The 27,669-nt window shown below is 48.4% G+C and overlaps 2 protein-coding genes across 4 annotated transcripts in view; one reads left to right on the top strand and one right to left on the bottom strand.

The window, feature by feature from the left end:
* LOC138844960 (uncharacterized) overlaps positions 1-16,288 on the bottom strand; it is a 65,411-nt gene extending 49,123 nt beyond the window's left edge. Inside the window, exons 1-2 of one of the 3 annotated variants that reach the window (XR_011381485.1) lie at positions 15,893-16,288; positions 13,833-14,066 (exon numbers count right to left, since the gene is read on the bottom strand). Coding sequence is in view for 1 of the 3 variants with exons in the window: in XM_070055453.1 (XP_069911554.1) it covers positions 15,893-16,043 (151 nt within the window). In the remaining 2 variants the exon portion in view is untranslated. Of the gene's footprint in view, positions 1-13,832; positions 14,067-15,723 lie in introns of those variants that run through there. The other 2 variants (XR_011381484.1, XM_070055453.1) reach the window with 2 other exon arrangements.
* On the top strand, positions 15,682-27,451 carry TXN (thioredoxin). The gene is made up of 5 exons (XM_002708083.5): positions 15,682-16,646; positions 21,341-21,445; positions 21,885-21,944; positions 26,698-26,763; positions 27,242-27,451. Exons 1-5 carry the CDS (start codon positions 16,623-16,625, stop codon positions 27,302-27,304), a joined length of 318 nt encoding a protein of 105 aa, XP_002708129.1. The 5' UTR covers positions 15,682-16,622; the 3' UTR covers positions 27,305-27,451.
* The last annotated feature ends 218 nt before the right edge of the window (positions 27,452-27,669 follow it).

The following is a 27,669-nucleotide window of genomic DNA, read 5'->3' as shown; positions in this document are numbered from 1 at the left end:
TCCAATCCCGAATTTTTCATGAATAGGGCTGATATTTGAACCCTGTGGGTCTGAACCTTATGTTTTCTTCCCAGTTCATTCCAAATGCAGGAAAGGAAACTGGAGTGTGGTCTGTTGGCTCCTCCAAAGGCCCCAGAGTGTGAGAGTGAACCAAAGAGGGACGCTGAGGCCAGCAGCAGTACCTAGAGATGTAACACGTACAGGTGGAAAGTAACAGATCATGTGTGGTCTCATGGCCATGGTCAGTGTCTGAGTTTTAGTCGGAGACCAATGAAACAATTTGCTAAAGTGTTGCCCGCAGAGGAGTGGCGTGCTCAGAGCTACATATCGCGGTGTGCTGAATGGACTGTGAGGAAGCAAACACAGAAGGGAGGTGAGTAGCAAAGGTGTGGCCCAGGTAGGAAGTGGAGAGTCTGAGCCAGGCCAGTGGCAGCAGAGGTAGAAGGTCAGACATGGGCATGAGGTGAACATCTTTTTGAAGTGGATTCACCGCGATACATCAATACGTGATATCTAGAAGACACTATCGGCTGCTGTCCCACCAAAATCCATTCTTCATTTCTTCAGTTCACAGAATCCGTGCTTTGTTAACTTGGCTGCTTGGAACAAAGATGCTATTTTCCAGCCTCTCCTGGAGGTAAATGTGGCCACATAACGACGTTATAATCAATGATTATGTGATGTGGAAACATCTGGTGGATAATCCAAAATGGAGGGAATGCCCTTCCTTCCCCCACACAAATGCTTAGAACGTGAACTGTGCAGGCAAAACCGCCTACGAAGGGACAGGATTTAGCCTAGCAGTTGAAATGCCCATGGCCTACCACAGAGTACCTGGGTTCAATTCCCAGCTCCAGCTCCTGATTCCACCTTCTTGCAAATGCAGACCATGGGAGACAGCAGGGATAGCTCAAGCAATTGGGTTCTTGCCACCCATGGGAAGACCTGGATTGATGGGGTCGCTGTGGCGTAGCAGGTAAAGCGGCCACCTGCAGGGCCAGCATCCCATATGGGCATCAGTTCGAGTCCCAGCTGCTCCACTTCTGATCCAGCTCTCTGCTATGACTCAAGTCCTTGGGCCCCAATCGCACAAGACCATGGCTTATAAAACGCATCTGGATTTCAGAGAGGTCAGAAGAGGGGCCAGCGCAGTGGCATCCCAGATGAGCGCCAGTTCTAGTCCTGGTTGCTGCTCTTCCAATGAAGCTCTCTGCTGTGGCCCGGGAAGGCAGTGGAGGATGGCCCAGGTGCTTGGACACCTGCACCCGTGTGGGAGACCAGGAGGAAGAACCTGGCTCCTGGCTTTGGATCGATGCAGCACACCAGTTGTGGCGGCCATTTGGGGAGTGAACCAATGGAAGGAAGTCCTTTCTCTCTGTCTCTCTCTCTCTCTCACTGTCTAAACTCTGCCTATCAAATTAAAAAAAGAAGTTGAATGTGTTTTTATTTCTTTTTAATTTTTCAGTCTATCTACTTTTTTAAAAGATTTTATTTATTTATTTGAGAGCTAGAGTTACAGACGGTGAAAGAGACAGAGAGAAAGGTCTTCTTTCCATTGGTTCACTCCCCAAAAGGTCACGACAGCTGGAGCTGTGCCAATCCAAAGCCAGGAGCCTCTTCCCAGTCTCCCATGCATGTGCAGGGGCCCAAGCACCCAGGCCATCCTCTACTGCTCTCCCAGGCCACAGCAGAGAGCTGGACTGGAAGAGGAGCAGCCGGGGCTAGAACCTGTAGCCACATGGGATGCCGGCACCACAGGTAGAGGATTAACCTACTGCGCCACAGCACCGGCCCTTAAATATCTTTTTTAAAGATGACTTTTAAAAAATCAAAACAAAGACAAATCAGGGCTAAATCAAGAGTGAAAATTGACAAGTTTTTTTTTTCTTTTCTCCTTACTTTTAATAGCTTATCTCTAGGTCATTTGTGCTTCTTCTGTATCACTTGATTATAGTCCATGTTGATCAGTATAGCAGAGAAGCTATGATGGAACATAAAATTGGTGGCTTAAACACAATTAATTCAAGTAATATTAGACTTCTTGATTTTTTTAAATTTTATTTGAAAAGCAGAAAGAGAGACAAATAGCGATCTTTTATCAACTGCTTTATTCCCTAAATGCCTACAGCAGCCAGGGTTGGGCCAGGGCAAAGCCAGGAGTCCAGCTCAATCTGGGTTTCCTACCTGAGTGGTAGGGACTCAAGTATTTGAGCCATTCTGCTACTTCCCAGGGCACACATTAGAAAGCAATTGGACGCTGCGTCTCACTAGGCTAATCTCCACCTTGTGGCACCGGCGCACCGGGTTCTAGTCCCGGTCGGGGCGCCAGATTATGTCCCGGTTGCCCCTCTTCCAGGCCAGCTCTCGGCTGTGGCCAGGTTGTGCAGTGGAGGATGGCCCAAGTGCTTGGGCCCTGCACCCCATGGGAGACCAGGAGAAGCACCTGGCTCCTGCCTTTGGATCAGCGTGGTGCGCCGACTGCAGTGCACCGGCCGTGGCGGCCATTGGAGGGTGAACCAACGGCAAAAGGAAGACCTTTCTCTCTGTCTCTCTCTCTCACTGTCCACTCTGCCTGTCAAAAAAAAAAAAAAAAAAAAAAGGAAAAGCAGTTGGATTGGAACTGGACTTACTGGGACTTAAACCAGGTACTCTGATATGGGATGTGGGCATCCCAAGTGGTGACTTAAATGCTGCACCACCTACCCACCCAGTATTAGTTTTTATTCTATCTTTTTTTTTTTTTTTTTGACAGGCAGAGTGGACAGAGAGAGAGAGACAGAAAGGTCTTCCTTTGCCGTTGGTTAACCCTCCAATGGCCGCCGTGGCCGGGCATGCTGCAGCCGGCGCACCACGCTGATCCAAAGGCAGGAGCCAGGTGCTTCTCCTGGTCTCCCATGGGGTGCAGGGCCCAAGCACTTGGGCCATCCTCCACTGCACTCCCTGGCCACAGCAGAGAGCTGGCCTGGAAGAGGGGCAACCGGGACAGAATCCGGCGTCCCGACCGGGACTAGAACCCGGTGTGCCGGCGCCGCTAGGCGGAGGATTTGCCTAGTGAGCCACGGCGCCGGCCTATTCTATCATTTTAATCAGCATATTTTCCTTAAAGCAAAAGTTCTTCCTTCTTTTTACCATTTCAAATTCTATGCTTTCTATTAAGTATTTTTCACTTTTTTATCTGGAGATTGCTTTTATATTCATGAATTATCAGAAATATTGAGATCAGCGTTGTGGAGCAGCTCATTGAGCCACAACACCAGCATCCCACGTGAGCACCAGTTTGAGTCCTGGCTGCTCCAGTTCTGATGTGAGCCATGCAAATCTTTGTGTAGGAAAGCAATGGAAGATGGACTGATAGCTTGGGCCCCTGCCACCCATGTGGGAGACATGGATGGAATGCCAGGCTCCTGGCTTCGGCCTGGCCCAGACATGGTCACTGCAGCCATTTGGGAGGTGAATCAGTAGATAGACTCTCAATCTCAGTCTCTCTCTCTCTCTCTTTCTCACTATCTCCCCCTCTTTCTGTAAGTCTGCCTTTCATATAACTAATCTTTTTTAAAAGATTTATTTAATTTTTATTTGAAAGTCAGAGTTACACAGAGAGAGAGAGAGAGAGAGGTCTTCCATCCGATGGTTCACTCCCCAGATGGCCGCAACGGCCGGAGCTGTGCTGTGCTGATCTGAAACCAGGAGCCAGGAGCTTCTTCAGGGTCTCCCACACGAGTGCAGGGGCCCAAGGACTTGGGCCATCTTTGATTGCTTTCCCAGGCCCTAGCAGAGAGCTGGATCAGAAGTGGAGCAGATGGGACTCAAACTGATGCCCCTCTGGGATGCTGGCACTTCAGGCCAGGTGTTAACCCACTGTGCCACAGCGCTGGCCCCAAGAAATCTTCAAAAATAAAAAATAAATATTCTTGTTTACTGATAAACTTACAGTACCTTTATATGAATCAGGCTCTCCAAGTGACTTATTGACGTGAAGATTTTCTTTATAACTAAACAATGATCTCATATCTGGCAAAAGTTATTCACTATACATACTTAAATTGTGTGGTCTCTTCAATCTGCCTTTTCTGATATGTATTCTTATTCAAAGAGTGGCCTTGTTTCCTAGGACAAAGGTTATAACAGATAAACCATGCCTCAAAAGCATCATCAATTTACAAAGACAAAAGCTAAAGGCCAAATCAACATAAAAATCCAATGATCGTGTGCTACTTCTTGCCTTACGCCACCTGGACCATACCCTCAAAGCTGCCACCATCAAGAACAATTTTGAAGTGCTTCTAGAGGCATTCAATCACTTCTTTGTAGTCAGGTGATTTCTGAATAGTTCTAGGGTTACACATCCTGAATCACGTATTTCTTTTTTTTTTTTTTTTTTTTTTTTTTTTTTTTTGACAGAGTTACACAGTGAGAGAGAGAGACAGAAAGATCTTCCATCTGATGGTTCACCCCCCAAACAGCCACAACGGCCAGAGCTATGCCGATCCAAAGCCAGGAGCCAGGTGCTTCTTCCTGGTCTCCCATGGGGTGCAGGGCCCATGCACTTGGGCCATCCTCCACTGCCCTCCCGGGCCACAGCAGAGAGCTGGACTGGAAGAGGGGCAACTGGGGCTAGAACCTGGTGCCCATATGGGATGCTGGTGCTGCAGGTGGAGGATTAACCAAATGAGCCACAGTGCTGGCCCCTGAATCACGTATTTCAATTGAACTTTTATTGCTTCTAAGTCTAAAGAATTCAATCAGATAAAACTCTCTTGAAGGCCGGCGCCGCGGCTCACTAGGCTAATCCTCCGCCTAGCGGCGCCGGCACACCGGGTTCTAGTCCCGGTTGGGGCACCGGATTCTGTCCCGGTTGCCCCTCTTCCAGGCCAGCCCTCTGCTGTGGCCAGGGAGTGCAGTGGAGGATGGCCCAGGTGCTTGGGCCCTGCACCCCATGGGAGACCAGGAAAAGCACCTGGCTCCTGGCTCCTGCCATCGGATCAGCGCGGTGTGCCGGCCGCAGCGCGCCGGCCGCGGCAGCCATTGGAGGGTGAACCAACGGCAAAGGAAGACCTTTCTCTCTGTCTCTCTCTCTCACTGTCCACTCTGCCTGTCAAAAAAAAAAAAAAATAAAAATAAAAAAATAAAAAAAAAAAAAAACAAAAAAAAACTCTCTTGAGATCAGTCTCTCTTCCTTAAAGGTTACCTGTTCACTAAAGTAATTGTGCATAGTGGGATTCTTTAACAGAATGCCACTGAATGATATGGCACATCAATCCCATACAGGTGAGGAGCACATACTAAGAAATACCCACTTCCTCATTAGTGGATATACTCGTAGGTAAGCAAGTTGTCCTCCCACATGAGCCAGGCTGTCCCTTGGCTTTAGACAGTTGTTAATGGTCCTGGGCAAAGATGGTTTTCCTCTATTCACTCACGCCCTGGGGAGGGAAAAGGTTTCCCAAGCATTTCGAAGACTGGATTCACCTGCTTGTATGTGAAAGATTTTCCTTTTTTTCTCTTCTTCACTCTTCTTTTTATACTTTACATTAGATTATTTGGTGAAGGCAGAAGAGAAATCTCTATCCCTCATATTCATGTTCAGTGGTTGTTAGTATATTCCCGAAGTTATGCAATCACCACTAAGTCCAGAACGTTTCCAAGACCTCACAAGGAGATGCCTGCACACCCATTAGTACTCACTACCCTTCCTCACTTCCCCTGGACTCGAAATCACTTATTTTATTGACTCCGGGTTTGTCTATCCTAGGCATCTCGTATAAATAGAATCATATACAATGTGGCCTATTCTGTTTGGCTCTTTCATTTAATATTTTCAAGGTTCATTCACATCCTGACATGGATCAGAATTTTACTCTACTTTACAGTCAAATAATAGATTATTGAATATATACATTACTTTTGTTATATATTCATCAGTGAATGAACATTGGGATTGTTTCTACATTTTGGCTATTAAGAAAAATGTTAGGCCGGCACCACGGCTCACTAAGCTAATCCTCTGCCTGTGGCGCCGGTACTTCAGGTTCTAGTCCCAGTTGGGGCGCCACCAGATTCTGTCTTGGTTGCTCCTCTTCCACTGCTGTGGTCCGGGAAGGCAGTGGAGGATGGCCCAAGTGCTTGGGCCCTGCACCCGCATGGGAGACCAGGAGGAAGCACCTGGCTCCGGGCTTCGGATCGGTGCAGCATGCCGGCCATAGCGGCCATTTGGGGATGAACCAATGGAAGGAAGACCTTTCTCTCTGTCTCTCTCTCTCTCACTGTCTAACTCTGCCTGTCAAATAAAAAAAGAAAAGAAAAGAAAAATGTTGCAATGGACATTCACCTGCAAATCTTCTAGACCCAACTTTGTGCTATATAGAGCTACTAGATCATAAGGTAACTATGTTTAACTGAACTGTCAGACTCTTTTCCATGGCTGCTGTCTCATCTTTCAGTTCTCAGTAGCAGTGCTTGAAGCTCCCAATGCTTCCATGTTCTCACTAACTCTTGCTACTGTCTTTTACAACAGTCACTTTCATGGGTACAAAGAAGTATCTCACTCTAGTTTGATTTGTGTTTCCCTAACGGTTATTGATGTTGGCCGTATTTTCATACACTTGTTGGCTATCTGTGTATCATCTTTGGAGAGATACCTATTCAAATCCTTTGTCTATTTTAAAAGGGTTGTATTTTTATTGTTGAATTCTGAGAGTTCGCCATACATTCTAGATAAAGCTCCCTTAAATATATGATTTAAAAGTATTTTTTCCCACTCTGTGTGTTGTCTTTTTACTTTCTCACTTGTGTCCTTAAAAAGCAAAATATTTTAGTTTTGGAGAAGTCCAATTTTTTTTATTTTTATATGGCTGCTGTTTTGATATCTAAGAAATCAGTTCCTGATCTAATCAAATGTCACAGAAATGTACAACTACTTTTCCTTCCAAGAGTCTATAATTTCAAATCTTTGATTCATTTGGAGTTAATCTTTATAAAAGGTGTGAAGTAGGGCCCAGCTTCATTCATTAGCACATATATTTCCAGTGGTCCCAGCACTGTTTATTGAAGACACTACTTTTCCCCCACTGAATGGACTTGCACCTTTGTTTACACACAGATTCATGGGTTTAATTCTGGTCTCTCAATTCTATTTCACGATCTACATGTCTGTCTTTATGCCAGCACCACACTGTTTGGATTGCTATAATTTTGTGCTAAGTTTTGAAACCAGGAAGTGTAACTCCTGCAGCTTTGTTCTTTTTCAAGAATATTTTGAATCTTTTGTATTTCTGCAAAAACTTCAGGATCAGCTTGCTAATTTCAGCACAAAAAGCACCTTGCATTTTGATATCATTGTGTTTAATCTATAGGTCAATTTGGGAAGTACTGCCAAATTAACAATATTGACTGTCAACCTATGTTCATGAGATGTCCTTCCACTTATTTTATTCCGAAATTTCTCAGAACAAGGTTTTCTACTTTTCATTGTACAAGTCTTATTTTTTAATTAAATTTATTCCCAAGTAATTCAGTGTTTTTAAATTTTGCTTCTTGAAGGTATATTCTGCATTCTTGGTGAATTTCCCTATTAGTGTTAACAGCTTTCTGATTTCCTAAGATTTTCTACATATAAGAGCATGTCATCTGAAAATTGAGATGTTTCAGTTCTTCCTTTTAAGCTAGGATGCTTTTATGTTTTTTTTTTTTTAATAAAACCTCATTGTGTGTGTGTGCATGTGTGTATGTGTGTATGTGTTCTAAGATTTACTTATTTGCAAGGCAGAGTTACAGAAAAGGACAGAGAGACAGAGAGAGATTTTCTATCCATTGGTTCATCTGCAAGATGGCCTCAGTGGCCACGGCTGGGCCAGCCTGAAGCCAGGAGTCAGGAACTTCCTCCAGGTCTCCCACATGAGTAGCAGGGGCCCAAACCCTTGGGCCATCTTCTGCTGCTTTTCTCAGGCCACTAGTGGGGAGTTAGATTGGAACTGGAGCAGCTGGGACTTGAATCAATGCCCATATGAGATGCGGGCATCGCAGGGGTGGCTTTACCTGCTGCACCACAACACTTATCTCTTTTGTATTTTTTTAAGATTTATTTATGTATTTGAAAGATAGAGGGATTTAGGGATGAGGGGTGATCTTTCATCTGCTGATTCACTCCCCAAATGATGGCAACAGCCAGGTCTGGGACAAGCTGAAGCCAGGAGTCAGGAACTTCATCCTTGGCTCCTACATGCGTGGCCGAGGCCCAGGCCATTTTCTGTTGCCTTTCCAGGTGCATTCGCAGGAAGCTGGATGGGAAACAGATCCTGGTGTGGGTGGCAGGCAAGCAGCTTAACCTGCTGCCCCATGATGCCGGCCCTTGGATGCCTTTTATTTCTCTATCCTGCCTCAGGGTTCTGGCAAGCACCTGCAAGGCAACATTGAATAGATGTGGTGACAGCAGACATCCTTGCTTTTTACCTGATGTTAAGGTAGGAGGAAGATTCTCACCTGTTGCAGTGGATTCGTTTCTTGCAGGAGGAGCGTGGTGGGGGCAAGAGACACAGACCCCCGGAGTCTGGTGAAAGCAGGCTTGAGGCAAGCAGCCTGCAGACTCATTTATTTCAGTTGCTACAACAGCTTATATAGCCAAAGCAGCCAATCTGGTCAAGGGGCGGTTTATGCCCTAACCAATCACACCCTGTTGCCAGGCAGTTTCTGAAGCCATCCAATCACAGCCTGTTGCCAGGCAGACTCTGTTGCCAGCGGCCATCTTGGCACAGCCTTCTCATTCCACCACACTCACCTTACCTTTTTAGCTACGTGTAGCTCTGGAAGCATTAGTGGGGATGACTCTGAGCTTGCGAAAGTGTCCCTTTGTAAAGACTCCATCAAAACCCATTTATGCATATTTCCCCCACTCCTTTTCCATGCTTCTGGATTTAGGGTAAGTTTGGTAGGTCACCCAACTAGATTATGTATGTTTCCTTATATATTCTATTTGAAAGCTACAATCACAATAAAAGGCTTATCTACTTTAAAGTGCACATGCTTACAATTTGTATGGTCCAAATTATAGAACTGTGTAAATGTTTCCATTTACCTTACCTTTTGTTGCTTTATCAACATATTTTAATGTCCTCAAGGAAGGCTTTTGGGCCTAGAAATGATTATTATGAGACTACATTTTTAACCATTTTAATCTTGATTAGGGGTGTAATTTGTACCATAATACATAAAGTGTACCTAGTTTTAATGCATTTTCCATGAGTTGTGAAAACTGTGTAGACCTATGTGGCCACAAAACAATTCCCCTACGCCTCTGCCATCTCCCCACCCAGCACCAGCAAATCCCTGACTTATGTCACTTATCTGCTCTAGAACTTCCTATAAAAGCGAGGCTACCATCTTTATCGGCTGGTTTCTTCTGCTCTGCATAGTGTTTTATGCTCACCCATGTTATTGCATACTAAGCGGATTGTTCCACAAGGTTGCTGAGTATTACTGCATGGATATTTACATTATTATTATTTCACCTGTTGATGGACATTTGCATTGTTTTTAGTTTGGGGCTATTATTAAGAAAGCTGCTATGAATGTTTGTATGCAAGTCTTGGTGTGGATATATATTTTAATTTCTGTTGGATAAATATCTAGATGATGAATTACTGGGTCATACAGTAAAACACTGTATGAGTTATTTGCAGTTAATCCACAAGCTTGCCAACATTTGTGCCTTTTTATTTTACCAGTCTAGTGGATACATATGGTATCTCATAATGGTGTCAGGTTAAATTTCCCTAGTCCCTGTTTATTGGTCATTTATACTAATATATCTTACTTTTAGAAGTGTCTGTTTAAATCTGTTACCCTCGGTTTTATGCCAATTGTTCATCTTTTTATTGTTGAGTTGTGGGACTTCTTTATACATTTTAGATATAAGTCCTTTGTTGAGTGGATGAATTAGGCCTATTTTCTCCTGGTCTGTGACTCTCCTTTTCATTTATTTTTAAACACTTTTCCTTTTTTAAAAAACATTTATTTACATGAAAAGCAGAGTTACAGAGAGAGAAAGAGAGAGAGAGATCTTCCATCTGCTGGTTCACTCCCCAGATGGCCACTACAGCCAGGTCTGGGCCAGACCAAAGCCAGGAGCCAGGAACTCCTTCCTGGTCTCCGACTTGGGTGGCAGGGATCAGATAACTTTATGCTGCCTTCCCAGGAGCACTAGCATGGACCTGGATTGGAAGTAGGGCGGACTGGACTCAAAACTGACACCCCAACATGAGATGCCAGCACGGCAAGCAGCGGCTTAATGCCACCTAACAATGACCCCAAACACAAAGCTTTTACATATGTATATAATGTGGAATGGTTAAATAGTCAATTAACATATGCATCACCTCACTTTTTTATGGTGAGCTGAATTCAAATGAGCATTTTCTTTTATGCTTAATGATTTCTGTATCCTGCCCCCTAAATATTTGCCTACTCCAAGGTTGCTAAGATCATCTTCCTAGACGTTGCACACTAAGTTTTGAGTTATTTTGCTGCATGTTGTGAATTAAGATCAAGTTTTTTTCCTTAAAAAAAATTTCCTCAAATCCATGGACTTTTGGGAGGAGAGAGTAGGCAGCATTTGGTAGCTCCAGAGTGCCAGGGTGCGGAGGGGATCACTGGGCAGACTCAGAGACTTACGGAGCAGTGATATACAGGTCATTATTCACAGGGGTGACTGTATTCTATGCTATCTACATTAAGATCCTTAGCACTGAAAGTATGACATAAATTTATGTGTTTTAAAATCTCCACAGTTCACATCTGAAGTGCCACAATCTATATAGTTCATCAATTAGCATAAACGCTGTCAGATATTTTTCACTAGTGAAATGCAATTCATCCAAGATACGTGGTTGGGGCCAACGTGGTTGGGGATGCAATACTGGCATCCCGGGTCAGAACACGGTTCAAGTCCTGGCTGCTCTGCCTCTGATCCAGCTCCCAGCTAACGTACTGGGGAAAGCAGAGAAAGATCGCTCAAGTACTTGGGCCCTGCCACCCACACAGGATACCCACATGGAGTTCCAGACTCCTGGCTTTGGCCTGGCCTAATCCCTAATCCTGGCCGTCGCAGCCACTTGGGGAGTGATTTCTTTCTTTCTCTGTCTTTCCTTCTGTCAGTCTGCCTTTCAAATAAGTAAAATAAATCTTTAAAAAAGTAAAGAGATATGTAGATGGGCTTAAAAAATGGGCTGGCATTTCCTTCCTTTTGAGAATAGAATATAAGAATCAGTGAGCCTTTGGTGTGACTTAGGTAATCTCTTCAAATGTTTCCTTTTCTATAAAACAAGGACAGTTTCTCCCTCTTAAGGGATGTGAGAGAAATGATGATGCACTCAGCTTTGGGCCTCTCACTTTGGATCCTGCACAGGTTTATTTATCCTTTTCCCTTCTACAGGTTGAGTATCCCCTATCCAAAATGCTTGGGACCAGCGTGTTTGGATTTTGGGGGAACAGCTGCATATACATAATGATCGATCTTGGGGATGAAACTCATGTCTAAACACAGAATTCATTTGTGGTTCGTATCCGCCTTATCCACATGGCTGGAGGTAACTATGCACTATGTTTAGTGCACCTGTGTTTTGGCTGCAATCTATCATGTGAGGTCAAGTGCGGAGTATTTTACTTGAGACTTCATGTCAGCGCTCAAAAAGTTTTAGATTTTGGAGATTGGGTGCTTAACCTGTCCTTTTCTTTATCATAGTACTTGGAGCTCCCTGTTTTATGTCACTTAATCATGTTCTCTTTTATGCTCTCAACTCTCTTGCTAGTCACAGTCTTGAAGCAGAATTAATGTTGCTCCCCCCATCTCCCCCGGGCACAGCTCCCAGGGCAGATGATCAAATCTTAGGGCACCTAATCCCAGGAGAGGGGTGATTTTTTTAAAATGCAGATTCCGGGGCTGGCACTGTGGCGCAGTGGGTAAAGCCACCACCTGCATTGCTGGCATCCCATATGGGTGTTAGTTCAAGTCCCGGCTGCTCCACTTCTGATCCAGCTCTCTGCTATGGCCTGGGAAAGCAGTAGAAGATGGCCCAAGTCCTTGGGTCTCTGCATCCATGTGGGAGACCCGGAGGAAGCTCCTGGCTCCTGGCTTCCTGCCATTGTGGCCATCTGGGGAGTGAACCAGTGGATGGACGACCTCTCTCTCCCTCTGCCTCTCCTTCTCTCTCTGTAACTCTGACTTTCAAATAAATTAATTAAATAAATAAATAAATAAAATGCAGATTCTAAGGCTCTGCCTGGAAAGACTGTGGTTCCACATGTCTCCCTGGCGCAGACGCTGCAGTACCAACAAGCATCCCCACTCTGTCTAAATTAAGCAGGCAAGGATCACACTCAGATCTGGGATCTGAGAAGAAATTGCTCCACAGGCCCCACAGCTGCCTTCAGATTTTGGTTGGGACCTGCACTGGGACAGCTGACCTAGTTCTCCAGGCCCACATGACCCAGAAACAGGAAGCAGGCTCACCACCCACACAACTCATCTCATCTCGGCGAGTCTTGGGGCTGTGAAACTATTGCTGGTCTGGCATCCATCGCCCCTTTCTCTGGGAACCCTCTCTGGATGTTTCCCAGTCCCCAGTGCAAATGATTCCAGGAAGCTCACCCTCACCCCACCAACCCGTCAGTGCAGGTCAGCCTCTGGGGCATTCACCAGGCCGGGGGAGAGAAACGCCCTTTCTGCAGACATGCTGGGCTAACACACACCTAAGCCTGGAGCTGCCTGGCCCAGCCTTCCGCCAGCTGGAGAACCTACCTGAGAATGAAACAGCGAGAGGGACCCCTAGGAGCTCTTGGTAATACGGGTTACTCATTCCCGTTGGGGTTTTAATCAAGCTGAGCAAAATTTTCTCCTTGCAACTGAGAGCGCTAATGCGCACAGCCAATGGCCCAAGTGGGGACTGCAGGGCACCCTCCCTCTCCTCCTCTTGCCCCTCCACTTCTCTGTACCCCACTCTCCTCCCAGATTGTCACCTCCTTGTTTTCACCGGAACCCTAAAGCCTTTTCCCATGTCCCTGTAGGCGGGGGCCCTTGTTCCTTCGGCCAGATCCAGCCCACTGGTCCGCTCTCTACCCTTCGGAGAAGAAAGAAAAAAGCGCCTTTCCTTTGAGGCTCATTACTGCTTCTCTGGTTACTTAACTCACTGAAGACTCACACTTGGTTTGGTTTTTGTTTGTCTGTTTTAAGATTTATATATTTGAAAGGCAGAGTTACAGAGAGAGGGAGAATGGGAAACAGAGAGAGATGCTCCATCAACTGGTTCACTCCCCAAATGGCCGCAACGACCAGAGTTGTTCCGATCCGAAGCCAGGATCCAGGCACTTCTTCCAGGTTTCCTATGTGGGTGCAGGGGCTCAAGTACTTGGGCCATCTTCTGCAGCTTTCCCAGGTACATTAGTAGGGAGCTGGATAGGAAGTGGAGCACTTGGGACTTGAGCTGGTGCCCACATGGGATGCCGGGGCTACAGGCCATAGTTTAACCTGTTGCCCACAACACCAGCCCCAGACTGACACCTATTCACAGTCACACTTTCCACTCTAGCTCTGCCACCATTCCAGATGGATTTCACCATTGCAATAAACTGCCTGGAAACATGGTTCACATAGCAGGCACAGCTTACACCTGCAATATATTTTAGCTCACTCAACCCTTGGAATAGCACCAGGTATTGTGACACCCCCCCATTTTACAGTTGAGGAAACTGAGGCACAAAAAGCTATTTAGATTTGCCCAGTTACCCAGCTACCAAGTGTTGCGGTGGGGATGAGAATGAGGGAGTCTAACTGCAGCCCAGACTTTTTTTTTTAAGATTTTATTTATTTATTTGAGAAGCAGAGTTATAGACAGTTATAGACAGTGAGAGAGAAAAAGATCTTCCATCTGCTGGTTCACTCCCCAGACCGCCACAATGGGCAGAGCTGCGCTGATCTGAAGCCAGGAGCCAGGAGCTTCTTCCAGGTCTCCCACACAGGTGCAGGGGCCCAAGCGCTTGGGCCATCTTCTCCTGCTTTCCCAGGCCATAGCAGAGAGCTGGATTAGAAGAGGAGCAGCTGGGACTAGAACTGGTGCCCATATGGGATGCCAGCACCACAGGCAGAGGATTTACCTATTGCACCACAACACCAGACCCCCAGCCCAGACTTAACACAAACTCTGGCCTTGCTGGCTCCTCATCCTCTGAATCTGTACCCTCCTCCACATCTACTCTATACCGGTCCTGCAGAGGCGGGAAGGAGTCAGTGCCTCCTCTACCCGAGTCACTGAGTATTTGGGAAGTCCCAGGAGAGACATCAAATGAAGGTGGCCTGGATGGCCACACTGTCACTTCCTATAGCTCAGTGATTTGTTGACACCTCCCACACAAGTTCCCCAGGTAACAGTTTGGCCAGGAAGCTCACAAGTAGCTAGACTAAAGACCCAGCAGCAGAAAAGCAGGCTCCAGATCCTACCCCCATGCTCCACAAGGCTCCTCTGTAAATACTGACCCTCCTGCAGCTCCATTTCCGATCCCGCTCCCTGCTAATGGCCTGGGAGAAAAGCAGTGGAAGATGGCCCAAGGGCTTGGGCCCCAGCACCCACGTGGGAGACTTGGAAGAAACTCCTGGCTCCTGGCTTCAGCCTAGTCCAGCCCCCACAGCCATTGCAGCCATCTGGGGGAATGAACCAGTGGGTGGAAGATCTCTCAATCTCTCTCTCTCTCTCTCTCAGTCTTTCTCCCTCTCTCTGTAACTCTTTCAAATAAAAAAGTAAATCTTTTAAAAAAATAATCCTGATTCTCTCTCTCCCCAGTAACCCTGACTCTCCTGGGGAAAGTCACTACATTAAAGTACTCCATCCTCCTTCTGCTAGGGCCATCGGTAGAAAGTGACCCTGACCGGCGCCGTGGCTCACTAGGCTAATCCTCCGCCTTGCGGCGCCTGCACACCGGGTTCTAGTCCCGGTCAGGGCGCCGGATTCTGTCCCGGTTGCCCCTCTTCCAGGCCAGCTCTCTGCTATGGCCCAGGAGTGCAGTGGAGGATGGCCCAGGTGCTTGGGCCCTGCACCACATGGGAGACCAGGAGAAGCACCTGGCTCCTGCCATCGGATCAGCGCGGTGCGCCGGCCGTGTCGGCCATTGGAGGGTGAACCAATGGCAAAAGGAAGACCTTTCTCTCTGTCTCTCTCTCTCACTATCCACTCTGCCTGTCAAAAATTTAAAAAAAAAAAAAAAAAAAGAGAGAGAGAGAGAGAGAAAGTGACCCTGGTCCAAGTCCTTCCCTACCTCCCCTCAGCCCTCCAGAAACAGTACAACTGATCCAAAACCTCTGGTTTCTCTCCCTTCCAGTTTGCAGGCAGAACTCATAGCTCTATGCAAGCCTGGGACCCTCCCTCCGAAACCTATGGCTCTCACTTCTCTCCACGGCCCACCAGCAGGTGCAGGCAGACCTCGCCACTTCACAGTGCCGGTAACACGCTCACCCTCCACAGTCCCCACCCCTGGCAGCCCCAACCGGCAACGATACACCCTTCTGTCCATACCAACTCTGACTTCCAGAAAAAAACAAACAAAACAAAAACTCTGCAGACGCGTGCACTGATGCCATGGGACACAGACGGTAGCCAAGCTCAGCCGGGTCGCGCGCCACACCAAGCCAGCCTAATTAGTATTCACAACGGCTGTAATTAGAGGGATTTGTTGAGTGCTTACTATGCGCCACGCACTGTCCTAATGCCTTTACAAGCACTCCAAGCCGTCCAAACACCAGCATGCGCTAGGGAGCATCACGCAGACCCCGGGGGGTGGGGGGGTGTCCGGGCACCCTGGACACTCGGCACCCGCCCAGGGGCGCACGCGGGAACGAAGCTTCAGAGCTCACTCAACATGGCCCCACCGCACTGCACCGCCGGGTCACCGCGGGGCGGCAGGTGCCCCGGTGACAGCAGGGGACAGGAAGGAGGGAAAAGGCAGAAATCGGCCACGGTGTCCTCCCGGAAGCGTGCGACGGCGCACGGAGACTTTCCAGTCATCGTTACTCAGCACTTTGCGCGGCCCGAGGGGCTGGGGTTCCGGGTAAGGCGGGCCTTGTCTGCGGAATCCCAGCCCTGCCGCGTGGGCCCCAGGTCTGTGCTCATCACGAGCCTGGGTGTGTGGCACGGAGGCGGCTGATCCCGGAGAGCCCGGTGGCTCCGCGGCGGCGCAGCGAAGGAGCGCCCTCGAGGTCCCCGGACGGCGCGCCAGCCTCGGGCCGGAGGAGTCCTCCTGGAGCCACGCCAAGGACGGGCGCTCCCCGCACCCCAGCTCCGGACCGCGGCCGCGCCCCGCCCCTGCTCCTCGGCCCCGCCCCACCCCGGCTCTTCGGTGCCTCCCCGCCCCTCCGCCCCGCCCCGCCCCGGCTCCTCGGCAACAGGGGGCGGGGCCTGCGAGTGCGCCCCCGCCCCCACGCACGCCGCGCGCGCCCGCACTCCCCGCCCCGCGGCGCCCAGCCCTGCCTGCTATAAAGGGAAGGCGGGCGGCGCGCTCCGGCTACAGGCTCGGCCCGGCGCTTTGGATCCGCTTCCATCTGTTCTTACGGTCGCTCGTCAGCCCCCTCCCCACCAGCAGCCAAAATGGTGAAGCAGATCGAAAGCAAGGTACGAGCTCCCCGGGAAGGCCCGGGCACAGTGCGCGACTCCGCCGTGGCTCGAGGTGGGGAGGCTGCCTGGGCATCCCTGGAGGAGGGGACGCGGTGGCTCGGCCCGGGACCGAGAGAAGCCGGGGCCTGCGCACGCCCGGGGTCGCGGAGCGCGCCCTGGGGATCGGGAAGACGGCGGGGTGACGGTTCCCGCGCCCTGTGCGCCCGAGTGTGCACGAGCGCTGGGAACGGCCGGGGGGCTCCACCCCGACGATCCTCGACTGGGAGAGGTGAGGGCGTGCAGAGGGTCCGCCTTCGCCCACCCTCTGTGTCGGGAGACCGAGGCCCCGTGGCGAGGCCCGGGGTCGCTGCCGGCCACTCCCCGTGCCGCAAGGTGGAGAGAGCTTGCTTGGGTGCGGGGCTGGGCGCGCGATCCCGGTCCGCGCCCGGCCTCGCCCGGCCGGCCTCCAGCGTGACGCGCGCGGTGGCGGCGCACGGGGGTCCGACCGCGCTGGCGACCCCTCGGCGTGGGTCCCCGGGGGCCGCAAGGCTGCGGGCCGGGCCCTCGGGACTCCGCCTCCTGCGGCGCAGGGCGTGTTTCCGGCAGCGTTGGCTTTGGAATGACTCAGTCCTCGAGGCCGGCCCGAGGGCCTCGGCAGCCCCGCCGCTGCGTGGGTAGGAGCGGGGGTCCCCCCGTCTCCCCTTCCCCCGGGCGGGCGGCTTCGGGCTGTGTGGCTCGCACCCTAGTTGTGGTTCTGTCCTTTTGAAAAAAATGCCCAAGGCGAAAAGTGTCCCAGTATTCGAACGTTATTGCCAGGCTCATGCCATCCAGATTGGGAAACCCAGACGTAACATAGTGTCTGCGGTACTGGGGCGACTCCACAAATGTTTGCTAAGGGCAGAAGCAGAAAGGGGTAGCGGTTATGCTGCTCCAGGGGTGACGGATCCCTGCGGTGCCCCCACCCCACCCCAGGAGAGCAAGGAAGGCCAGTGCCCACCCTCGCCCCTGGTTCCCGTGACCTATGTGTTGCTAGATGGCTCTGGAAACCAGTTTCTGTGTGACGGTGCCTGATCAGTTGATTATTCATTGACCCCTAACTGCTTTTTCCTACACATGTTGTCATGGTCTCTTATCGTCTGGCCCTTTTTTTCTTATTCAGATTCTCATTTTTTGTGCGTGTGCGCTTTTATATTAAAAAATAGCACCCCTGTCGTTTGTTGAAAAGAGATCCTTAGTGGTGGATATTAAGGTGTGGCAGGTGCTCAGCTTGGGCCTGGGGGAGGTGGGGTTGTGTCCCCCAGGTCTGGCAGCCTCATGGTGAGAATCCATGAGAGGAGAAGGCCGTTGCGAGGTCTGTATTTGTTTTCTTGGAAACTTGATTTTGTTCCTGGAACACTGTTGAGTCCTTCATTGTTAGGGCACCACCCTCCTCCCTCACAGGTGAGAAGGGTGTGCAGGGGTGAGTGGAAACCCATTGCTCCAAGATGCTCTAAAGCCTGGCCCCCCAAGCCCCCAGAGATGTTGATCATCAGTTGATCTTTGAAAAAAAATTTTTTTGGAAAGATTTATTTGTTTATTTGAAAGGCAGATAAACAGATCTTCCATCCACTGGTTCACTCCCCAAATGGCCATGACTAGGGCTGGGCCAAGCTGAAGCCAGGAGCTAGGAGTTTCTTCTGGGTCTCCCACTTGAGTGCAGGGGCCCAAGCACTTGGGCCATCTTCCACTGCTTTCCCAGGTGCATTAGCAGGGAGCTGGATCAGAAGTGGAGCAGCCTGGACTTGAACCATTGCCCATATGGGGTGCTGGCACTGCTTAACCAGCTGCTTAACAGTGCTGGCCCCAGATGTTAAAAACTCTGATCCAGAGCCATTAACTGGAAGTTGCTCTGATGTCATTTGCAAATACTGCATACACCCTAAATGTTCATTTCATGGGCTAACGTTGATGTCATTGGCCATCTGGAAAACTCTGATTCTTGGGCACTATTGGTAGCTTAGGGTCACTGGGTCTATTGTAGACATGAGTGAAATAGTGGTCTACAGGGTGAAGAGGAAGGGATTAACAGTGCATGGTGGGTTTTTTTCAGTAATAGCTTCTCCACGTACTGAACTACACACCAAGCACTTTGCTCGATGCCTTGGGATTGCTGGTGCTTATTAACCTTGAGCCGGGTTTGTTTATGAGAGAGGTGTTAGACTCTGCTCTTCCTCATTTCACCAGGTGCCTTATTTTGTTCCAATTACTTGTGTCTGTGTCTATAATATGCCTATTATGTGTGTCTATTTGTTAGTTTCTGGAGCTAGAAATTGTGAGTTGCTTCTTTGTAATTTTCAAGCAGTTTTAGGCAAACTTAAGTAGGAGAAGAGAATTTGTACGTGAAGGCTGCACTTACTGTCTCTAACTCGTGTTCATTTACACCAGGCTTTTGTTATGTGCTGTTTTTCAGAGTTTTAGGTAGTTTTCCTTGAATTGTATTCAGAATTGTTTGGGGAAAACCGTGAGTGTTTTAAAAATACAGTATACTCTGTCCTGAAAGTAACCTCAGTAAGTTTTTGTTTTTAAAGGTTCGTTTTTATTTGAAAGGTAGAGTGACAGAGAGAGGGAGAGACAGGCAGAGAAAGGCATCTTCCATCCGCTGATTCACTCCCCACATGGCTGCAATGCAGGGCTGGGCCAGGTGACGGCCAGGAGCCTGGGCTCCATCCAGGTCTCCCAGATGGTTGCAGGACCCAAGTACTTGGCCCGTAGCAGGGAGCAGCAGGGACTTGAACCAGCACTGTGGTAGAAGACTGCCATGTTGTACATGGCAGCCACAATAATGGCCTTCCTCTTCCTCATCAAGTTTTTGTTTGTTTGTTTGTTTTTGACAGGCAGAGTGGACAGTGAGAGAGAGAGACAGAGAGAAAGGTCTTCCTTTTGCCGTTGGTTCACCCTCCAATGGCCGCCACGGCCGGCGCACCACGCTGATCTGATGGCAGGAGCCAGGTGCTTCTCCTGGTCTCCCATGGGGTGCAGGGCCCAAGTACTCGGACCATCCTCCACTGCACTCCCTGGCCACAGCAGAGAGCTGGCCTAGAAGAGGGGCAACCGGGACAGAATCCGGCGTCCCGACAGGGACTAGAACCCGGTGTGCCGCCGCCGCAAGGCGGAGGATTAGCCTAGTGAGCTGCGGCGCCGGCCCTCATCAAGTTTTTAACAAAGGTCCCTTCTGTTCCAAAAAAAAAATGTCTATCCTACTAGACACTGTCACTCCTTATACTTTATTCCCTGTCTTACCTGGATCTTGCAGGAAAAAGAAAGGGAAGGAGGGGAGGGAAAAGGAAAGGAAGAAAGAAAGAAAGAAGACCGGTTTGATCTGAAAACTTCACGTTGAGAAGGCTTTTGAGTAAAATGTGTCTGGAACAGCGAGTGATGGTTCGGACAGAAGAGTTTGTGTACTCGTGACTTAGCCTGCTGCATACTGCCTGAGTGCACACACCCAGGAATGGGGTGGGTAGACCCGCATGCCTGCAAAGGTTAGCGAAGTCATGACACACCGTTCCCCGCCGTTCTAGGAACACCTTTTGTGAACTGCTTCCCCAAACACGGGAGGGAGAATTCTGCAGAAGTAAACTACTCCTGGAGAGCTGGCGACTTCGTTCTTATTACTGTTTGCCTTATGTTGTTTTGTTGACTTACTGTCCTCCTTGGCTGGGTGGGATCTAATATGATTCTTGTGGGGAAGGGAAGAGAACGGTCCGTTTTTGATTGAACCAATCTGACCAGTGTTTTTCCCTTGGGGGGAAAAACCCTGTTAGATTCCAGATAGGAAGATTTGTGTTCTGATTTCTCGTCATTGCCCGGGTTTTGTTTTTGGTGAGCGAGCACCGGCCGACTAATTGCGGCTGAAGTGGAGTCCCCTGTAGCTAGAAGGTCGGGTTCCTGGGGGTGCCGTCTCCAGAGCGCTGGTGAATAATTCAGGGAGCTTGGTGGTAGGGATTTCTTGGTCACTGTTTCTGGGATGTCGTGCAGCATGTGTTCCTCATGCGACGTGATGCCCCGGGAAGGTTTCTTTCCCCAGGAGCTAACACCGGGCTTCACTGAATGAACAGTGAGGGCCTAGATTCGGGATGAAGGGCAAAAATCGAAGGCTCACAAGCCGTGTGATCTCCACTCTGGAAACCTCACGAGAGGGAGAACACGAGGCAGTGTGCTTGTGTGAATAGTGACCGAGCGTCGGGGTTTAAGAGAGGGGAGTTTCCTTGACATTTTTGGTTTTTATTTTTAGCTTTCTGCATGCTCCGCCGTAGACACATTACATAATCACAAGTGCTGGTGTTTTTAAAGTAACTTGTGATGTTTTCTTCGCACAATCCTGTTCCTCTGTGGCTTCTCCCATCTAAGTGGCCCCTTTCACCCGTCTGTGAGCATTTAGTGAACGTCCACCATGTACCTGGGTTTGATGTGGAAACGTTTTTCATAAAAATCTCTGTTTTTATTTTCCTCTCCTTTGCTTCCTTTGGGTATAAATTAGCCAATTCCCAGTATTTTATAAACTGTTGATGAAGGCATGACTACCAATAAATAAATGCTGCACATTATGTGTTGGTGCAGCTTATCAAGTAATAGTACCCCAAGTGCAAGAGGCCCTCAGACCTAGTTGCTTTGGCTTTATTTTTTTTTTCTTACATGAAAGTGTTTAACATCAGCTTATCTTTTTCTCTTTGTAGTCTGCTTTTCAGGAAGTCTTGGACAGCGCAGGAGATAAGCTCGTCGTGGTGGACTTCTCAGCCACGTGGTGTGGGCCCTGCAAAATGATCAAACCTTTCTTTCACGTGAGTGTCGGGCTGACGCTGGCGGGGCTGGGGTTGGTGGCCACACAGCTAGGAGAGGAGGACAGCTGAAGAGGTTTTTTGCTGTTCCTGAAAGTAGTAGTGTAACAAATAATAAATGAACATTTGGTACCCAGAGCCTATGGAAGACTTTCTAGGTCGTTTTGCCATGTCACGTTGAAACAGGGGCACTTTTTGAAATTTCAGCCCTCGAAGTTGGTAGTTGATGAGCCAAATTATTTTACACCAAGAAGAATTTGATTGGGAGAAACGTAATGCTCCTTATGCTTCCCTGGTCCTTAGTCTGAGTTCGGGAATCTTTCACATTTTCATTTTAAGAAGCTTGTGTGTGTTGATGGTCATCACTCAGATCTAAATCTTTTTGTTTTTGTTTTTGTTTTTTGTTTTTTGTTTTTTTTTTTTTTCATTTAAAAATGTCCAGGCCCTCTCTGAAAAATTTAACAACGTGGTGTTCATTGAAGTAGACGTGGATGACTGCCAGGTATGTTGTAGGAATTTTGAGATACTACTTGAGCTTTTCAAATTGATCTTTTTCTCTAAATGACACTGTTTTTGTTTGTTGTCATGAATGTGTCAGATCATGTTAGAACTATCACCCTATATTAAAATAACAGGTAAGTGTGCCAATTGTGGACTCAAGGCTGCATATCACATCTTCAAATGAGTACAAAAATAGGTGATCAGCGTTTCTGCACCTTACCACCCCCCCACCTGCCTGAACCCCTGTTGTTCTACCTAACACTCTGAGCTGTTCGGTAAAAAGAAGTTGAATTTGACTGTCGTCATTAACTCTGAAAACCTGGTGGCGTCACCAGATCGTGGAGGTTCTTCCTGACCTTGTCACAGCACAGCAGAGTGCACTGACAAGGCTCTTCTGGTCCCAGCCGATTCTCTTCAATTAGAAGACTCACGTGTGTAAGAGACGCCCAGGTGCTTGATGGAGAACTGTGAGAAGAATTCGGGGGATGTCGGGGTTGGCTCTGTTTTGTGAATGCTTGTCTTGCACTTGAGGTGTGTCCGGTACCGTGCTGTGTGCCTCCCAGGTGTCGAAGCATTTCCTCCTCGGTGCCCTTGGCATCCTCCCTAACAGAGACGTTGTCCTTGGAGTTGCATGGAGCCAGTGGCAGAACCTGGGTTTAAAATGCAGGCATCTGGCCGCCTGGCCCTCGCTCTTAACCCCCCCACACACACTCAAGGGTGCCCTGTCTTGGGAGTGCAGGTCGGGGTGTTGGCACATGGCTTTCCTGCTTCCATAGCGCGCTGGCCTGGGAGAGCCTGCTCAGGCCGGCTCGCCCTATGGCTCTGCACAGATAGGTGAGCGTCTTCGCCCGGCGGCGGTGGGAATGCAGTTCATTCATGGCTCACTGGCCTCTGCTCCAAGCCAGTCTGGTGGCGTCTGGAGCCGCAGCTTTCACGCACTGTCAAGCTGCCATCGGTGCTTACTGAGCCAGCATGAGATGCCTAGAGGAGGGGCCGGTTGAAACAGGATGCGGCAGTGCCTTCTCGGTAGTATTGGCGTCCGTCAGCGCTCCCCGCTGATCCTCAGTGCAGTTTCTCATTCCATCCTGCCTTCCCTGGTCCATCCTCCCCTGCCCCGCCTGCCCCCTCCACGGACCCTTCTCCAGGTGCTTCTGCCCCCTCCACGGACCCTTCTCCAGGTGCTTCTTCTGTGTCCCCAGGACAGTCCTCGCCCCCTTTTCCTCTTGGCGTAGTGCTAGTGAGGCGGAGTGGCTCCCCTGCCTGGCCCGCCTGCGTGCTCTCCCAGGCCTAGCCCGTCCTTCGCAGCGCAGGCTCCGTGTTTGTCTTCGCTGGGCCTCGATTCCCTCCTCTGTAAAACTGCATCCTCAGGGAGCCGTGAGGACAGTGAGGGGACTCCTAGTCTCACACCAGTGCCTGCACGGAAGATCCCGGCCAGCCTGGGCTATTGCTAGGCAGGTGGGGTGTCTTGATCAGAAATCCGAAACATTTTGATGGCTGACACAGTGCTCAAAAAGTTATGTAGGCAGACACTGGGGCACAGCGGCAGGTGAAGGCCCTGCCTGGGACGCCTGCATCCCCGCTGGGTGCCTGTTTGAGTCCAGCTACTCCGCCTCTTTTTTTTTTTTTTTTTTTAAGAATTGCAGATTTTGGAACATCTCTATCATATTTTCAGATTAGGGATTGTTTAACAGATAAAGTCTATGTAAATATTCCAAAATCCAAAACGCATTTGGTCCCAAGCATTTTAGATAAGGGATGCTCAGCCTACCACGATCTCCTGGTGAATTCCGTCCTTTACCATTCTTTTAAATTGAGACAAGTCTAATTGCGCTTGTTTGAGAAAAAAATTATTGTCTGAGTGCTTGTTCCAATAAACTTACAGTATTATCTTTTCTATGTGGTCACTTCTGGCCAGGATAAGATTGCTGCTGGACTAGATAAACTGCTCCTGACCCTGCCAGGTCACCTACTTTTTATTGAAAGTAATAAAATGTGCTTGGCCAGCGCCCTGTGCGCGTGGTGTCCTGGAATCTTTGCGGTAGACGTGGGAGTAGTTTGTCTTGGTGCCCCTGCTGGTTGGGTGTGGAACTGCAGCCCAGAAGGTGCAGTAGGTGGATGGCAGAGAGCAGCCACCACGCGGCACACGGGACAGGTGCTCTGGCCGCGGCAGCCTGAGCCCTTGCCAAAGTGGCAGTGCAGAGCAGTTGAGGATCCGACAGAGCTGCTCTTCCGTGTCTGCTTGGGGGACCTTATGACCCTGAAAGTGTCTTGAAACTTAAGGTGACCTGACAAACTGGAGACCTTTTAACTTTGCCTCCGTGTCCCAAAGCTAGAGCAGCGAAGGGGTTTCAATGGAAGGATCCATAAGTGCTTGCGCAAGAAGAAATTCTCTTGTGAGAAAATGATGGGCCGATATGCTTTCTTTGACAGACAAATCGGGATGACACATATTTTGCAAATTAAAATGCAAACTGATTTAAGCCTGAATAACTTCTGTTGTCGTCTAGAATGCCGTGTGTTTCCATTTCGGTTAGGACAGCTGGGAATGAGTTCATAACAGAAGCAGCAAAAGGCTGAAAGTTATCTCACTCAAAGCAGCGGTCTAGCCTCACCCAGTGAAGTCCCATTTAGTGAGGTCGAATACAGTCCTGTGGTGTTCAGTATCAGAAGTCTGAGACTGGACAGGATGCTCAGGGTGAAGAAGAGACCAGTGGTTACCAGGGGTTGGGGTCTGGACGTAGTTTGTCTGCACAGGGGCAGCTGGAGGGAATGTTGGGGGAAGTGGTTCTGTATCTTGATTGTGGGGGTGGTTGTCTGTTACAACTATGCATTAGTCAAAACTCCCCAAACTAGGGTGCCCCCTCCCCAAAATCAGTTTTTCTATATGCAAACATTTTTAAATTACAAAAAAAAAAAACAAGGAAATGAGAGGTGTCATTAGAAGTAGGCCAGCTGTTTGAATGAAGGGAGAGATAAAGATAAGGAGTGTTTTTAAAACAGCAAACATGAAACCACTTGAGAAATTTTGAATAATATGCATTCCCTTCAACTCTCTATGGGATCGGGCAGAGTTGTCCAGAGAACAAGAAGTAGAAAACAAAAGTAAAAATAAAGCTCCTGTAGACAGGAAAGGTCCAGTATAATTATAAAAGCACTTTCCTGAGGTCTCTGAAAGATTTTATTTTTTTTTATTTTATTTTTTTTTTATTTATTTATTTTAGAGAGAGAGACAGAGAGAAAGGCCTTCCTTCCGTTATTTCACCCCCAAATGGCCTCTACAGCCGGCGCACTGCGCCGATCCGAAGCCAGGAGCCAGGTGCTTCCTCCTGGTCTCCCATGCGGGTGCAGGGGCCCTAGCACTTGGGCCATCCTCCACTGCCTGCCGGGGCCACAACAGAGAGCTGGCCTGGAAGAGGAGCAACTGAGACAGAATCTGGCGCCCCGACCGGGACTAGAACCCAGGGCCACAGGTGGAGGATTAGCCTAAGTGAGCCACAGTGCTGGCCTGACTAGGAATTATTAAAATGTCAGTACTCCCTGGTTTGTCTAACTTTAACCCATTCCCAACATGACAGTTTTGGAAAGCTGGTTGTGATAACTCTGAGACAGTGCAGACAAGAAAATCCAGAAGGTATTTTTCCAGAATCAAAACAGAGAAACTGGGGGAGATGAGCAGGGATAAGCTTTGTAAAAATAAAGTATGCGTCAGCTGCCTTGATTAAAACAGAGTCAGGTTCCAGGACCAGGAGAGGTGGATCCGTGGAATCGAATAGAAAGTCCAAAGTAATAGAGCCAGTTCCTTTCAAGCATCTATTAATGATTAACCATTTGGACGGAGCTGTTGCTTCCTTACCTCGTTCTTATATTTCTGTGTTAAATCTAGAAGAAATGGAACCTTAAAAATAATCCTGGGAAGCACCAAACATACCGCAGTGACAGGCACTGTGTCAGGCACAGTGCACGCCCGTCTCCTGGCATCTTAACACCTTCACTGGGTCTCTGTCTTTTGCCTTTGAGGCATTGGGCCTGGAAAACTGCAGTCACAGAACTGAAGTCTGTTTGATGCTGAATTATGAAGCTTGTGTTAGGATGGATGGTTAGGGTAAGGCTGATGAATTTGATTTCATAAAAGTCTTCAACTGGATGGCAGAAGTCATGATAAACACTGGTAAATTGATACAAGTTCCTTGGAAGGTAGTTAAAGGGTATATGTGTCCAAAGACTTTAAAATGATAATGTGCTCTTTCTCTCAGCAGCCCTGTATCTAGTGGTGTAGGTTGTAGGTGGGTGGATTTGAATAAGGGTGCAGAGATGCCAATGAATGGGACCCTAAGTTTTCTGCTGATGGAGACTTAGAAGTAATTCTTCCATCTAAAGATTGTGATCAAATCTCCACCCCTTGCATTTCTGCCTGTACCCTACTCCCATAATGCCACGACCGAGAAACAGGCACTAACCAAGTGCCTGCATTGAAATTCAGCAGCTTTTGGGTTGCTGTGTAGTAGCATTCTGCCTGTTGTGTCCCTCCGCGGAGGTAGTTCTGTTAGTAAGAAATTCTGGTTGAGAATATAAGCCGTTTGACCTTTATACTGCCATTGTGTGCATTTGATCGATTTTCATGTGCTAAAGACTGTCCTGGTGCTGTGATGTGGGCGTGTCACCTGCAGAGGCGCCTGGCTTGGGGTGAGGAATGTCAAAGCTGTTTTCATGGTCTTGTTTATTTCCCTTCCCCTTGCTCTCTGCCCCGCCCCCAGGATATTGCTGCAGAGTGTGAAGTCAAATGCATGCCGACCTTCCAGTTTTTTAAAAAGGGGCAAAAGGTATGTACACCCGAACACGTGGAGAGCTGACTGGGCAGAAGGAACGCGCGCTGTGTGTGAATAAACAGCCAGAGCGCCTTCTCCCTCTTAGGGTAAAGGGTGTCGCTGTTTCCAAGAGTGTGAAAATCTGTCCTTGCTCAGTAAGGACATAACGTGATGGCTAGAGGAGAATTGGTTTTGCTAGAACTAGTCGCTGAGTCCTGGTGATCAGTACTGCTTGTACATGCCATAGAGTACGCAGAACTTCTTGGACTGGGGCGGTTCGTTTATCATTGTTACAAGTATTTGTATGAAAAGAAAATGTACTTTAACCTTCTGACTTTTCTTGACTTGTTTTAATTTAAATGAACTGTGTGCTGTTCAGGAAGTTGATTTTTAATAAGATCATCCTGTTCTCCCCTCCTTCTGTGTTCCTATCTTATGTACCAGACAGTGGTACAATGCCTTGTCTGATGTCAATTCAATGTTCTCTTAACAGGTGGGTGAATTTTCTGGAGCTAATAAGGAAAAGCTTGAAGCCACCATTAATGAACTACTCTAATTGTGTTTTCTGAAAACATAACCAGCCTCCAGCTGTTTAAGATTTGTAATTTTTTTTATTTACAAAAAGTAGAAATATGGAAACTATATACCCACCTGCCATCTGATTACAAATGACAATAAAGTATCAATTCTACCCTTTTTAAAACTGTGTTTCCTAGTTATTTTCGTATATTTTTCAATCACATTTTAATAATGTTGGCCTCTGATTTTTTTTAAAAAATTACTGCTTTAATGTATTTCTTGAAAATATGTGTTTTGAGGAACAATGCAAATAATAGAATGGTCTGCACAGTTTACTCCTTGGGGGTTTCAGGGAAGATGGTATCCTTCGTTCTAGCAGTTTCGTCGGCCGTGCTGTGTGCA

The sequence above is a fragment of the Oryctolagus cuniculus genome, chromosome 1, assembly GCF_964237555.1.
Source record: "Oryctolagus cuniculus chromosome 1, mOryCun1.1, whole genome shotgun sequence".
In the NCBI taxonomy this organism is placed as follows: domain Eukaryota; kingdom Metazoa; phylum Chordata; class Mammalia; order Lagomorpha; family Leporidae; genus Oryctolagus; species Oryctolagus cuniculus.
This window is presented reverse-complemented; position numbering and strand designations above follow the sequence as displayed.